This window comes from Trachurus japonicus, chromosome 12, assembly GCF_045865225.1.
Source record: "Trachurus japonicus isolate A0001 chromosome 12, Traja_1.0".
Lineage (NCBI taxonomy): Eukaryota > Metazoa > Chordata > Actinopteri > Carangiformes > Carangidae > Trachurus > Trachurus japonicus.
The window spans coordinates 18094239-18110447 of record NC_140918.1 but is presented as its reverse complement, the minus strand read 5'-3'; the positions used below and the strand labels follow the sequence as shown (position 1 = coordinate 18110447).

General features: G+C 39.3%; 1 protein-coding gene across 1 annotated transcript; it reads left to right on the top strand.

The window, feature by feature from the left end:
• Positions 1–1394: 1394 nt before the first annotated feature.
• drg1 (developmentally regulated GTP binding protein 1) lies at positions 1395–9784 on the top strand. The gene is made up of 9 exons (XM_085793682.1): positions 1395–1580; positions 2897–3020; positions 3159–3334; positions 3439–3508; positions 4013–4182; positions 4838–4968; positions 8201–8368; positions 8512–8634; positions 9421–9784. Exons 1-9 carry the CDS (start codon positions 1542–1544, stop codon positions 9518–9520), a joined length of 1101 nt encoding a protein of 366 aa, XP_085649808.1. The 5' UTR covers positions 1395–1541; the 3' UTR covers positions 9521–9784.
• The last annotated feature ends 6425 nt before the right edge of the window (positions 9785–16209 follow it).

Genomic DNA, 16209 nt, shown 5'->3' with positions numbered 1-16209 from the left:
CAGTTTGATTGAAATATCCTTCTTGGCCTTTCACACAGTGTGTCTGTATATCGACTGCATGTGTGAAAAGCCCTGAGGGGGCCTATAAACCCTCCGGACAGTAATATTCACCATATGAACATACTGTAGTTGTTAATGCAATCTTTTCAACATTCACAGAGCATAGCATGGGTCAGAGAAGATCTGGTGGTCACTCATCAATACAGCAGCACTGAACTTGTTCAACCAGCCAACCCACCAACCAACAAGTCAAACAGAAGGTCAACACAATGACAGATGTTCAGTCCACAAACCTAAGCAGCATAGAAACCAATGAGAGATTATACTGTATGCGACTTAAACAATAAACAATTAAACTATAAAAATAAACAATTTTACTGTGTCACTTTGTCATTGTATGGAAATTTATATTTACCACATAAACAAGTAAGACTGTTCATCAACATATAACCATAATTTGTCATCCGAATCACTTTCTGATTTAATTGACTTCATTTAACCACTCACTGTTTTAATGGAGTCAAATTAATAGGCTGCTCCTTTAATATTTGTCTTTAATTTTTTCTTACTTTAAGGCTTTCTAGTGCAGGCTGTAAGGTGCTACGCATATCATTCATATCACAATTTGACATCTAAACTGATTTCAGTGTTCAATGTTATATAAAATGGAATTGTGGTGCTGTTGAATTGTGATGTCTTATACTGGGAGGTGTTTCTCATATTCGGTATAGGCTACCATCAGTAACTGAATACGTTTTCAGATTATATGATTGGAGTACCCCAAGATCTGAAAAAATGCTACAATTATAAAAAGTTTTTTTTTTTAGAGAAAAAAAAAAGGTGCAGGCTGTGACTGCTTAGATGTGATGCACAAAGAATTAGTCTTGAATTATTCATGGAGTAGGATAAAAAAAGATAGAGAGTTATTTAAATTCAACTCTTGGGGAACTTCAGAGCGGAAATGTATCTTTCTTCATGACAACTAACAACCCCAAAACTAAAATCTCTGGTGTGCTCTTTTACACAGCCACACAAGCCAAAAACGCATGGGAACCACACACACCCTCATCAAAGCTTGATTTTAAAGGAAATTAGTAATTGTGGCCTTCAAACAAATGTTGTGGAGTGAGATGTTGTCTCTGAAATATTTGGTGTGGAAGCATACTATACCATAAAATATATTCAAGTAAAGTACAATAATTGCCTGTAAATGTATTTAGACTACTTAGTGTGTTACAAAAATGTGAAATGAATATAATTCAATATTATTCAGCAAAACCCAACTTTGCCAACTGAGTGTTGTGCTCAGGATGATACCTTCAGGCATTGCTTCAGGTAGGCTACCTTGGAGTCAAAACACGGGGCATAGGATTCCCACTATTACCCATTCTCGCGAGATTTCCCGCGAAGCAGCGCTGAGCGGCACTTGCGTGGTGTGGACCTGCGTGCATGCTAAACAAAATCTAACTTTACCAACTCCCATGTAAAATCTTTTCAACTTGTTTCGGCACCGTCGATCGTAGCGAAGAAGCACCGCCATCATGAGTATACTCGCCAAAATAGCAGAGATAGAAAATGAGGTAAGTCTACGGAGGATAAACAGCGCGGTAACCCAATGAATCAGTCACGTTTTAGCTAACGGCTAGCCGTTAGCGCTAGCAAATAGTTAGCCTAGCTTCCACAGCCGGGCCTCGCATTTTACATGTTATTTCATGTGTACAGTCCCTTGACATGTTACAGTGGTTAACTTATAGGAGCTGTGTTTTCAATTTGTAACAATAATATGAATCTGATATGTTAAATTATACCACGTTGTCAACCTCCGGGTGTTTATCGTCGAGGCTTTGACAGGCTGGCAACCAAACTAACGTTAGTAACCGCGGACACGTCTGTTTCCAGTAACGTTAGCCCTCAAAACACCCAGAATAAGACCAAAAAGAGTTGAATATGAAAATACAGCATTGTTATTCGACAATCTACCTTTTTATTGGTCATGGTGTGTTTTTTTTCTCATTAGATGGCCTACAAATATGTTACCTAAACTTTGATAATTGAGACTAGAACGAAAGAGAATGAAATAAGTAAACCGTATAATTTCTATAGCATAGCCAAAACAAAACAAAACCGTCAGCAGAGATAGCACAGACTGAAGTATTATCTAATGTGTCACTCTTTCAAGATTAGCAATAACCCCTCTCAAGATAAGTCCTGATACAGGACAGGTAAAAGGGAAAACACTCCAAATCAGTTTCAAGTGATTATTTACCAGTTCCAGCACTGAGGACTGAAGTTAAAACCAACAGAGCTCTTTATTAAAGTCCCCAGTAGCTATTATATTATTCAGTAATGCCATCTTTACTGTAGTTCTCACATATGTCAGTACATGTTATATACATGTTGGAGCAGATCCGGTGTCTTTTATTTCATTAACAATAATGAAAAAAAGCTTTAAAATCATGTATAAAAACATGTTATTTGTCAAGCATGCACAGTTTTGTGGGTGAACACAAAACTGTGCACACATCTTTCTGGCGGTAACAGTTTGTTTCTGGTCTCAAAATCAACTATTTTGGCAATAAAGTAAAAAAAATGTAAACAAATACTCTCGATGTTACTTCTGAAAATTTGCGGTTTTATGTTACGTGAGAGTATATTCAGTATATTTTGTTTTGGGTTTTTAGATGTCACACTTGACTTATATCCACCGTTCTTCTAACCCATTCATGCTGGTTTGAAGTCATGGTGGGCATATATCTGCAATGGACAAAAGGCAGGGAAAACACCATGGATACATTAAATTAAAAAAAACAATCTTTCTGCACTGCTCTCTATAAAACTGAGATGGTATGGATAGATTTGTAACCTCATAGTGTTGTGTTGTTACTGTGAAATGTAGATGGCCAGGACGCAGAGGAACAAGGCCACAGCTCACCACTTGGGTCTGCTCAAAGCACGTCTAGCCAAACTGAGGAGGGAACTCATCACACCAAAGGGAGGCAGTGGTGGTGGAACGGGAGAAGGTAACATCACATTAGTCTTTTACTTCTCTTGTCTTTTTTTTTAAATTACAAACACATCTTTAGCCTTTTCTGTTCTGCAATCCATTGGTATGTGTTGTGATTATCAATTCTGATTAATTTTTCTAACCACATTCTTAGGTTTCGATGTCGCAAAAACTGGCGATGCTCGTGTCGGCTTCGTTGGTTTTCCCTCAGTAGGGAAGTCCACACTGCTGAGTAACCTTGCAGGTGTGTACTCTGAGGTTGCCGCCTATGAGTTCACCACCCTTACAACAGTACCTGGAGTCATTCGTTACAAAGGTGCCAAAATTCAGGTACAAGAGTTTCTTATTTTTTTAAATACATGTCAAAGTGTCTTCGGTTTAATGTGCTTTTAGTAGGTTGATTTTTTTTCTGTTTGTGTCTTCTTCCCTTTAAGCTCCTGGATCTGCCAGGAATCATTGAGGGGGCCAAGGATGGCAAGGGTAGAGGCAGGCAGGTCATCGCAGGTAAAGATGTGATCAGGGACGTTTCTGCTGAGACTGACGCAGGGATTTCCTGGAAAAATCATTAGTGTGCTGCTGATATTAATACCAGAGTGGCATCATGCTTCTCCAGTCATTCCATTTAATGAGACACTTCACTTTTGTCATTACTGTGTGCTTTTATGTGCTTGTGGTGGCATCTAAGCAGCATGATGAAATTTAATAAGGAGTGAAATGGTTTAATCAGATGGATTTCTGCCCATAGGGTTTTTTGATTACTATGGAGGCGGAAACTCAAACAAATGTGTCTCTGCAAAACTTTGAGCTGATGTTTTAGCAAACAATTTAGACTTTTACAGTCCCACAGTTGCCTTTAGACATTTTGCAGGCTCCACTAATAGAAGGAGGATGCGAAACCTCACAAGAATCCTGATTATGAGATGTTAGCAGATACTATATACCATATCCACCACAGAAGTAATGCACTCTTATTCAATTCAGTTGTTTTCTTGCTCTTTTCTATTTCAGTGGCTCGAACTTGCAACCTAATCCTCATAGTGCTCGATGTGTTGAAGCCTCTTCTTCATAAGAAGCTGATAGAGCACGAGCTGGAGGGCTTTGGCATCCGACTTAACAAGCAACCACCCAACATCGGGTTCAAGAGGAAGGACAAAGGAGGCATCAACTTCACAGCTACAGTATGTCTCACACAGCGCAAGATGCAGATGCAAACTTCTCACAGTTTCTACATCTTAAAATGTCACTGAAATACATCGTGTAATGCTGGTAGCAGTTCTTAGCTGCGGGATGAGCGACAGTGTTATCAAATGCTGGATGTCTACTTGTCATTCAGCCAACCGATGGGCTGGAGTGAGTGGGATTATCAGAATGCGTGGTGATGTTCTTATATTGACATGCAGGATTTCAGTTGTCAGTGGTCTGTAGCTGACTGTCAGTTCATTTTGATGATGGGTGTTTTTCTGGCATCCCACTGATTTAAACAAATAGCTTTGATCCACAGCGGGTACAAAGAAGTTATTTAAAGATCTGAAGGGATCTGGAGAATTAAATGTGGACAACATGTAGTCGGGTCTTATCGCCCTTGTTACAAACACTCAAACAACATTGCTGCCCCCAGGTGGACATGCAAGAGATTACAATTGATTTCTGCACTCGTGGATTTTCATGACGACGTACTGGAGGTATAATGTCAGATGTGCAGTCTGAGAAATGTTGAGGTGTTTGATATGTGTCAAATATTTCTACTTTCATCCTCTCGCTCTGTTGTGTTGATTGACATCTTACCCCCCCACCCCCCCTGGTCCCCCCTCATCTCTCTCTTCTTCTCTTTAGTGTGCACAAACTGAGCTGGATGGTGATACGGTGAAGAGTATCCTGGCTGAGTACAAGATCCACAACGCCGACATTACTCTGCGCAGCGACTCCACAGCTGATGACCTCATTGATGTGGTGGAGGGAAATCGGTAAGCTGCTGAAGTGCCAGAGCGGGCCTCCTTAGTCATCCCCAGTGGGTGTGGCCTGTTGGAGACGAAAATCCTATTTCAGTTCCCACTACACCAATGCAGATAAATTTAAAAATGCATTTTATGTGCCACATGGGGTTTAAACCACAGCTGGGTTTTTTTTTTCATGCCATCACCATAAGCAATGTGATTGCTCACCAAGTAACCTGTGCTGTTACCAGGCTTTAGTCTAATTGAATAAAAGAGCTCAACCAGTGCATTCAAATTAGGGGAGATGGATAATGTGGGGTGTGGTATGTATGTGGGTTTCACTCTGCATTGTCCTGTACATCGAACAAGGTTCACACATCCCTGGATTTTACTGCAAGACACCAGAAATGGCAACACATAACCTTGTGGCAACTGCTGAGACAGAAGGCATTAACACGATTTCTATTTGTTGAATATTGTGTGTTTTTTTTCTAGTGAACATAGTGTAATGAAAAAAGGAGCCAATTAATTGTACTATGAGTGTAATAATACACAATATTCATATTTGGTACCACTCGCAGTTTTGAAATCATGGTTGATTATGTTTTTGTTACATTGGGAAAAAAACAAGAACATAAAAAACATTACATTTGTTTTCATTTATCGTAGTATGTATTTAACAGAATTTAAAAGGGAAAATACGCACCAAACTGTTTTCATGATTGTCAGATTATCAAAATGTAAAAATATCAACATTCTCTTTTCATCTGAAGTAACTAAACATATAAAGCAGATGTAAAGAAATAAAACACAAAGAACATGCAAATATTTACCAGTGCAGTTCAGCTCAGTCTGGTTTGTGAAACAAAACCCTCTGATGGTGCAAAACAAAATGTAGTAATGTTATTTTGGGGAACATCTGAAAAAGAGGAAATTATAAACTAGAAAAAGCATTTCCAAGAATGGAAATGGTGTGACTGCTGATAGCAACTGAACGCTGTTGCAGAATTAGCAAATAGTGCAAGCAGTGATCACCATACAAATGTTTGACCAAGGTCGGAATTGAACCCACAACCTCATGGTCATTAGACTTCCACTCTGCCTCTAGGCCACGGTGCACACACAGTTGCAGAGACTGTTGTCTGTTAATGATCTGCACACTGTCAACATCAAGAAAGCTTGAGAGTCAAGCTTGAATGACTTAGAATGAAAATTTCTGTGAATTTCAGGCTGAGAGCAGCAGTTTCAACATGAAGCAAGTTATCAGAAGTCAACAGAGGACAACTGGGAAAATAATTCACTATAATTGTTGTTGAGGCAAGAATTGAACCAGCAACCTTCAGGTCTCCAGACCAGCAAGCTAACCACTAGGCTACAGACAGAGACAGTATGTGAGGGGTAAAGAAAACCTTTGATAAGAGGATCACTGGCTTCTGCTTAAAAAAAAAAGTAAGGAATCGAACCCATGACCTCATGATCAATAAACCTTTACTCTGCCACTTCGCCACAGAGAGCACAGACATAAGCATGTTTCAGACAGAGTTGTGGAGAATTCTCAGCATTGGGCTGAATGAGAGCAGAGAGCTCCCTGGCTACATTTAAAAAATATTTAAAATTATTATCTAAGTCTCTTTGCATTTTTGACCAGAATTTTAGCCAGAAGACAAGTGTGGCTACAAAACTGGAGAAAATAATTTGTCTAGAGTTTAATTTGCAGAAAAAGTTAAATATTTTAAAAAGTATAAATAGTTAAAAAGAGAAAAGTAACGCCGATAAAGTTCAAAAAAAGCTGCACGTTTTGATATATGAATTGTTGAAATAGCACAACACCTAACACACTAACCATATGGCCACAGAGAACCTGAGTTACAATGAGCTTTATACTATGAGGAATCAAAGACTGTCCAATGACAGCTGAATAATTGGAATCAAAAGTCAAGCAATGATGTGCAATGACTGAGGCAGGAATCGAACCCGTGACCATATGATCACTAAACCTTTACTCTGCCACTCGGCTACAGAGAGCACACTGCTTTCAAGACTGTTGTCATTCATTGTAATGTGATGATGTGCTGCAAACTGGTACGAGTAATCAAGGAGATAACAAACACCTGTAACCAATTGAAGGCGGGGGAGGAGAGCAGAATTCAACATAACATAACAAGAATTCTTCCCTTGGATTCGAACCAGTGACCTTAGGGTTGGCAGGCAGTTACCCTAACCCCTACACTACAGAGGAGTTATCAAGAAGAGAGGTTGAGACTTTGATGAATGTGAGATTTTTCAATGATGCTTAAAACAAAAATAAATTAATATAAATTAGCCACACCAAGTGAGAAGAGGACTTTTTTGTGACCTGTGACTATTTTTTGGTGAATTCAAATGAATTAAAAAGCACTTAACAGCAAGTTACAAAGTTGAGCTCCTTCTCCTGCTGATGTGAAAAAAATGCATTGAGCTTAATGAGAGCAGAGAGCTCCCTGGCTGCATTTAAAAAATATTTAAAATTATTATCTAAGTCTCTTTGCATTTTTGACCAGAATTTTAGCCAGAAGACAAGTGTGGCTACAAAACTGGAGAAAATAATTTGTCTAGAGTTTAATTTGTGGCCGTGCTGACAGTTTAGCCAGAAAAACTCTAGAATGTTTTTTTGCCTCTATCCACTCTGACACCACTCTGGCTCTGCTCGTTAGACGCAATACACACACATTATAAAGCTGAAAAAAATCAGAAAAAGTTAAATATTTGAAAAAGTATAAATAGTTAAAAAGAGAAAAGTAATGCCGATAAAGTTCAAAAGAAGCTGCACGTTTTGATATATGAATTGTTGAAATAGCACAAAGTATGAAGGACTAGAAGAAGACCGTAAAAAGGCGGAAGAAAATGGCCAAACAGAAGAACAATAGTGTGACTGCTTCAGCAGTCACACTAATTATGATAAAAGAGGAATTGTTCTACAGAAATTTATATTCACTTCCTAATCTACATACACACTGCCACACACGAATGAGATACAGTCTTCATCAAAGTGTGAAATTAAATTCACCTGTCTGCCATGATTATTTGATATGTTTTGAAGATTACTTAACTTAATCTGACAACTCCTAAACAGGGACAACCAAATACAGTAGTAAAAGGGTGAAAATCAGATGTCTTTTTTTCATTTCTTCATTTGAAGGTGTGAATTCTTAACACTGACGGTTGTCGATTGTGCAGCAATTAGATGGAGAGCAAGCCCCTCACAGTCTCTTTGTCACAACAGGGTCTACATCCCATGCATATATGTGCTCAACAAAATCGATCAGATCTCCATCGAGGAGCTCGACATCATCTACAAGGTGCCCCACACTGTGCCCATCTCAGCCCACCACCGCTGGAACTTCGATGACCTGCTGGAGAGGATGTGGGACTACCTCCAGCTTGTGCGCATGTAAGACTTGTTAATCCATCCTTTCATCCATTTCAATGGGACGTGAATGGAGGCGACGAACAGCTGGGGGTTTAAATGCTGCAGAACCGGGGGGGACTTTTGTTGGTTCAGACTAAAATTTGAAATGATGCTTTCATTTACAGCTACACCAAACCCAAAGGCCAGCTTCCTGACTACACGTCTCCTGTTGTACTCCCTGATGGACATACCGCAGTCGAGGATTTCTGCTTAAAGATCCACAAAAACCTCATCAAAGAATTGAAGTAGTAAGTACTGAAGATTTGTCTTCATTTCTGTCAGTTTTAAAGGGACCTCTGCCTCTGAGCACCAGCACAGAGCAGATCATTTTCACAATACTGAACACTACATCCAGACGATTGCTCTATTTTTGTCCCTCTTTTTTAAAATAAATGTTATTTTAAGTAGACATAGCCAAATAACTGTGGTCAGAGTGTTAAAAAACACAGCAAAAATGTGTCTCTTTTTTCCCCATGGTGGATTTTTAACATGGTGAGGATCATTTCGACAAAGGCTAATTAATTTGCCCATTTCTTTAAGGATGGCCAGGTTTTTTACAAAAAATGCACTGATAGAAAAACCTTGTAACAGAAGTGACAAATGTTCGTCGGATGGATAAAACAACAGTCGCTTTAATCACAGCCAGTGCCCTCTTTATGGCGAGATCTGCCAGATAAGCTTTAATTGGGTGGTTTGGATTAGGATCTGAGATGATGTGTTGCACCCACCATCTTCAAATGGCTGAGCCAAGATCGTCAATCAGTCAATATGTTAGTGCTGCTAAGCATTAGCCATCCTCCAGGGAATGAATGGGTCAGACAGTGACACATGCGATTAGAGAGCCTTTGTAACTAAAGGATTAGCTGTCATTGTATCCTGCAGGTTACTTTATGCTGCACAGCCACTGCAGCAAAGAAAGAATACATTGATCTCCATTGTATCATTTCTGGTGTAATTAAGCTGCACGATCGGCTCTGTTAAGGTGGTATAAAATGAAACGGAGGGTGATCATGTTTAATCTGTTCCTCTTTCAGTGCTCTCGTGTGGGGAGCGTCTGTGAAACACAACCCTCAAAAAGTGGGAAAGGACCACGTGATGGAGGATGAAGACGTTATTCAGCTGGTGAAAAAGTAAAAAGGAGTCTGAATTCGCTGCATGGCCTGCGTATCACACGGTGTTCTGTACAGCTGCTCAGTAAATCGACAAACATCTAAACATCTGTGTCATTTGGTTTCCCAGTTTTTTTCCCCCTCTAATTTAAAAACAGTGAAATATCTTTGTGTCACATTAAAAAGAACATACAGTACTAAGCACCATGAATAGTTCATATTGAATATTGGTTAAGGCATTGCAATAAAAATCTGAACAATAAAAACATAAAGCATTCTTGCTTCATTCTTACCCTTTCTTTTATTGTCTTTTTTCTTTTCAAATCCAGTTTATAATGGATGTATTTGATCTGTCCATATGAACATAGCACATACTCAGAAGCACACTTTTCTATTTAAAACTATTTCCTATGCTATATACCGACTGCTACTAAAGCGGCAGAAATGTTGCATCATTGAACCCATTCACCGTTACATGGTCTACCTCAGAAACACAGCTGCATTAAGCAACTGTGTTAGCACGACCACTTCAGTCTGGCTCCAAAAAAAAAAGGCTCATTTGAAAGCCCTGTCCAGCCAAGTGATTTATGTGACATTGATGATGAAGGCAGTTATTCAGGCTGCCGGCCCACCCCCTCTTTGGTAAGGACGGCCACTCAGGTTAATCAGTTCATTCACTCCGACGCAGTCTGGGGACATCATATGCCAGCTGTTCACTACTAACATGACTCCACAGAGTGAAACACAGAGCATTTCATCAGAGCAGGGAGCACTTCTGGAGGCTAGCATTATCTAATGTCAATATGTTGCAACCTGTATGAAGTGGAGCAGCCATTTTGTGTCTCAGCACTTGGTCGTAGCCAGTGATTGCAGGGGATGGTGCCAGTGCTTACCGGAGTAAATACAGACTGTAGTATGACTTAGTATGACTGTAGTATGATGGACAGGAGATCTGAAGAATAAAGACTACTCTATATTAAATTGAGCAACAAAGCCACAGACAGTTGAGTAGAGCTTTTCCAAAGGTTTATGTGATTATTGTATTTAATACGCTGCAAAGATGTGGCAGTAGGTTTGTCTGGTCAAATCCAGTCAGTAACATTTTATGTAAAGTTAAACATAAATGTATCAAACTGGGAAAGGTAGGCTCATTAGCATTACAAATCTTTGAACCAATACAGAATATCTGCAATATACATACAACCTTAAAATGGAAAACATAAAATTATATATAGTATGTTTATTAATATATGGTATACTACTATGTAGTAAAGTAATAGGAAATTTAAAGTCTGGATCCCACTGAATTACAATTACATCCAGCAAATGGGGAGGAACTGTTTTGCACAACCACTAAATCTTTTTTCTGCTCACATGTATAAGAAGCCATTTAATTGTTAAAAGTGGTATTGATATTGTCTATTAATTAATGGTTACACTGTCTGATTCAGAACAAAACTGGGTGATGAACAAGGACTTAGTTATGCAACAGGATTCCAGTTAATGGACATGTGAATATGCAAGTGAGACAACATGCACATAGCATTTCAAACATCAATACTATGGTTCAATAAGGGTGTTATGTATTTAATGTTACACGCCACAGTTCTTAGTGAAATAATAGCTACTTTTAAGGAAAAGCTGCAGTGGTTGAAGGTAATGGCTGCCTGTCCAGCAGGAGCAGGATCAACCCTCCTCAGACACCGCCTCTTCCCCACCCCCTTTTACCCTGTAAATTATAGCAGCACTTTAGCTAATGAAAGAGTTGAAGACCGGGCACTAATAAAAGCCATTAAGTGAATAAAGCACTTCCCCCTCTAACAAAATTAAAGAATCTACCCATTTGGAGAGGGAGGACTCTGTATTAATATTTATGAAATGCGGAACCGGTGCCCCCCCCAAACTCCCCAACCTACGTCCAATCCCAGCCTGACCAAGTCCTCCTTGCCAGTGCACCTATCCCAAGAGAACATCACCAACCCCTCCTAGCTTGAAGGAGGGGCAGGAGACGGGGACTTGAAGGGTGCTGAGGACGCAGTCAGGACAGTCTGTCTCAAGTAGAGCAAGCTGAAAGACCCCCAAGACACAGCTCAGAGCATCCTACCGCCTTCAACACCCCTCAACCGGCTGCACTTAGCATCGACTTTGGGGCCAGCGGATGGAAAGGTGGGTTTCTTGGAAAGACCAGATGTGACTTTCCAAAGACAGCAGTTGGAAAGTTATCAGTAAAATACAGAGTAAGTTCTGACTAAGTCTCATATTTGATGTGTTTCATTTACTTTTTACTGGGTTTGTTACTGTGGTCTTTAGTCTGAAGAGCATTTTATGTAATTTTGACTTTAAATCTGATATTTTAAGATATTTTCTACAGTCAAACTTACCATAGATTCTGAGATTGAAGTTCTTGAAAGATCCTGATTGAGGTCATCCAAGTCAATTTCTGAAGAAAGAAAGAAACCTCCAAAAACAACAAAAGGTAAGAGAGCATCATAATGTATCACAATCATCCATAAAAACCATCCCGCCATCCCATCAACCACAACGGCATCACTTTGAAACATCCTCATTGTTCTGCGGGATTCACCGCCACCACCCACCATTTCCACCCAAACTGCTCCCATTTTCATGCCAGTTGGTCACTACAGATACAGGGTTTTCTCCATGGTGCATTAATATGTATTGTGGTGTAATTTCATCACACAAAGTGGTTCAGTTGCCTGAGCTCTAAGTTGATTATCGCACCATGCCTTCTCATTTTAGTAAGACCTCCCTGGGGAGCTGAAAGAAACACAAGAGAAGGTAACAAGATTGTTAGACCTTTTGGAGAAAAAGCTCCCTAAGCTTGACTGTTTGACTGTTTCATGATCCTTGACATTGCACTGAGTGACCGTTAACACAGTTAGGACTAAAATGCCGAGAGTGGCCGTATCTTGACGGTAAATGTCCTCAGATGGACAACAGCGATAAAGCTATAACTGTCATTCTTGGGTTCATTGTGTCACGGGCCACAAAGATTCTTCTTCTTCTTAGTCAATTGTAAGTAAAATTTCAATGGGTGGACTCTATGCTGCTCTTCTTAACAAGATCACTGACAAATTATCCAAACTCTGTTTCCATTGATCAGTTGAAGAACATCCAATAGACTGATGGACAACTAATTTGATTAAGCCACCATTTCTCAGGCCTGCTATGAATCTTCTCTTGAAAATGTTGAAAATTTCAATGGCTGTATCAAAAAAAAAAATTTTAATTTCTTTTTTTATTTTTTGTTGTGTCTGGAAGAGTTGGGCGCGAAGACGAAGAGGGAGGGGTTTGACGCAGTTTGTGCGCAGGAAGGGTGTAGCCCTTTTTTACCGCAGTGAGTGTGACCTATGACTAATCGTTGTATTCTGCAGATGTTCTTAACTGTTTCATTTTTTTCCCCCAATCACTGCTTAAAACCAGTGGTGCCATTTTTTTTGACAATCAGTCCATGAGCATGGATCCCCTCCCTCACACCTTTGGACTTTTTCGTCTCTTGGACTGTCGATGCTACCAAACGGTGGGACTTATCCTTCGACTGCAAGAACCCAGAATATACTTTGACCATGTTGTATTTCTTTCAAGTTTTGATACTTTACCACATTCGCAGCGATTACGTTAGCTACGCTTGATATACGGTATTGTGTTTTACTGGTTTTCTACCATTTCTTTAGGCTACATATTATATTCCAAGTTTTTTGGGTGCCTAATTCTGACCTGGATCCTGCGTTGGATTTTGTTTTTTTTCCTCTGTTATCGCCCAGGACCCCATTGTGCTTGATCTAACCATGCAGTACATCTTCTGTCCATGGTTGTGCCAAGCACCTTGGAGGCTTCGGAGCACTGTCTGCCTTCTGTTGGGAACTTCAAAGCAATGCAGAAAACTCAGAAATGCATTTTTCACATCACTGATGTACTTGTTCTTCTTTACATTCAAACATATTAAAGAAATAAAGATTTAAGTGCTGCAATAGAATTTAATGTCTGGAGAAAATTCAAACTGTAGAGGACAAATGCAAGAGAGCAAAAGGTAAAAATAGATTGTTAACTGCAAATTGCTTAATTTCTTCTTTTTTTCTACATGATATGCAGATGTATCAATTCCATGCACTAGTATTCTTTCTATTCTCATCGATGTCTTATCTTGTGATGCATAAAGATTGTGACCAATAAATATCATCTAAACATCCCGTATGTTTTTCGGGCAACAAGGTCATTTTGAATGAATTAAATAAAAAAGAGTGTGAGTGAATGAGTGTGGGTCTCAGAGGGTTTATGGCATTCATGTAGATAAAGCTGTCATTTTCTACAAGCTGGTTGGGTTCAATATGGCAGATTTGTGGAAACGATCAATTAGAGTAAGTGCTCAGTGGCTTTTAACGGTGGCTAATAATTCCACCCGGTAGAGGTCATATATTAAAACAATGTGCACTCTTATAAGTCTGCAGACAGAACACAGATCTATAAATCAAACAATGAGGCATTGCGTAATAGACACACAACCCAAGGTGATTTATAAAATGAGTTCTTGAAATGATAATAAAATACCTTTTGTTTCCATTTATATTTGACTACATATTTTGACTTTCAGTCTGTGAAACTCTTAAGTCAAAATCACAACTTGTGCATTAAACTAATAAATTTTAAATGATGAAACCAGACTCCTTTTTTTTAAACACTCTTACTTTTATTGAATTCAGTCTTTACTTTACATGAGAACATGGCTTTTTGGTTTCAACTTGTGTCATTAAAAGTGAAGAACACCAAGATCCTTCATTTATTATGTTCTTCTGTTTTAATATTCTCTATCATGAGTGAAATAATCATGATTCTTTTTTTATTTTCCCCTTCCAAAATACCTTACTTTCTTTGGGTTTAACGTAACCTTGCCAACTTTCTGATTGTAGATGAGGTTGGGTGCAAGTCAATTATATTTACATATAAGTCATGGAATTCATTTAATAAATTGGTATAAAATGTGCACACACACGTGTTCTATGAATCCTCTGTTCTCTTCATGCATCTCGGGAAGCCATGACACTGTGACATTGACTCTTAAGGTGACACTGAAGCTCCAAAAATCATAAATTTTATTTATTTTTTTGCACCTGTGATGTTCTGCTGTTTCTATGTGGTCAAGTGCAGATTCTCCTGGGAAACTGTGATGATTTTTCAATGTATTAATCCACAATGAACACTGACGCACTACATCAAAACATTTGCAATGGGGCTAACGCTCCGAGGCACTCATCAGCACAGAATTTGAACTATGAGTCTCTGAGTGAAGCCAGTTCCCTTCCAGCTGCTCATTGACTTGACTTGCTCACAGTCTGCTTCTTGTTCTAATAGGAACTACTATTTTGTCACAATAAGCCCCAATGTGGCAGATTTGTCTCAATGTTTCTGCCGGCATCAGCCTTGGGCCCGTCTATCATTAGTAAACCCTCAAATTGCTGTGGCAACCTTTGCGCTGCAGGCCACAGTTGATATCAATTGATTAATTAGGGACTTCTCTGATATGATGCTGTTTTGCCAACCCCTTTTCCCCATACATTAATATGAAATCGACTGCACACACACAGGCAACTTTATGTAGTTAGGATATTTAAGTTGTAAGCCTGAGTTTGAGAGGTATAGGCTACCTACATTTCAATTGATTCTCACTCCGTAAAGATGGTAAAATCACCATGGCTACCTCTGAGGCCAGGCTGACACACAGGTGTTTAAAATCAGATTATTGGGGACATCTAGGATGTTTGTGGTGTTTATCACTTTATTTACTGTCAAAGTCCAACACATGACAGACAGGTTGGTAGCTCTTTCATGTGTGTTCAGAGATGTTCATTTGTCTGACTAGCTCTCTGTGTGCATTGTGGGAGTCCTGCAGGTTGTGGGTTTGATTCCCATGTTGACAGAGATCACACCCTGAAAGCAGCCCCGTGTGGCACTCCCAAAAATTCTGCGAGGAAATTTTCTATTAGGCTTTATTCACAGCTCCACTACTTCCTGAACTTAAACAAGATCCTTTATTTCTTTACACTATTGGACAAAATGATTAATCCAGGTGTGTCTGACCATTGTTGTGACTACTGAGGTCAAATTCAGACACACCTGGAGAGTCAGGTTGGCCAATAATGTTAGACAGGAAATAAAGGAGCTTGTTTAAGTTCAGGAAGTAGTGGAGCTGTGAATAAAGCCTCTTGTGCAACGTTTTAGATGAAATCTAATTGTCAGCAGCTTTCCAAAGTCACAGTTTGACTAACAACCAATATTATGCATTATCATTTCCTAAACTGGTATTCTTATACACTGCTACAATAGTGGGACAATAAGTAAGAGGTACACACTATATAAAATCAGCGTTTATGTCAACAGTTTTTGTTGTTTCAAGCCGATCAGTTGCACAGACAATACTTCCTGTAAACTGTGCGGCTCCTCACTGACCTTGCCCAGACAGGAATGTATGGTTTACAGATTATCCCATTAGACTAGACTACGGTGGCTGCTTTGCACAAACGAGCGGCTAATCACCTTTTTTCTCTGCTAAGCCAGGCTCAAAACCAAGGCTTCTCTGCCATCAACGTCTGACCACAGAATGACACGCATGGAGTTCTGTTTATTTCATCTGATTAGTCGTTTTTCCATTTCAAGAGCTCTCGAAAACACAGGGTTACAAGTGCTTCAGATCATAAA

Coding starts and splice junctions, on each gene's coding strand:
- drg1 (XM_085793682.1), top strand. CDS start 1,542: ATGAGTATACTCGCCAAAATAGCAGAGATAGAAAATGAG. Junction 4,183..4,837: donor GCATCAACTTCACAGCTACA/GTATGTCTCACA, acceptor TCTTCTCTTTAG/TGTGCACAAACTGAGCTGGA. Junction 4,969..8,200: donor GATGTGGTGGAGGGAAATCG/GTAAGCTGCTGA, acceptor TTGTCACAACAG/GGTCTACATCCCATGCATAT.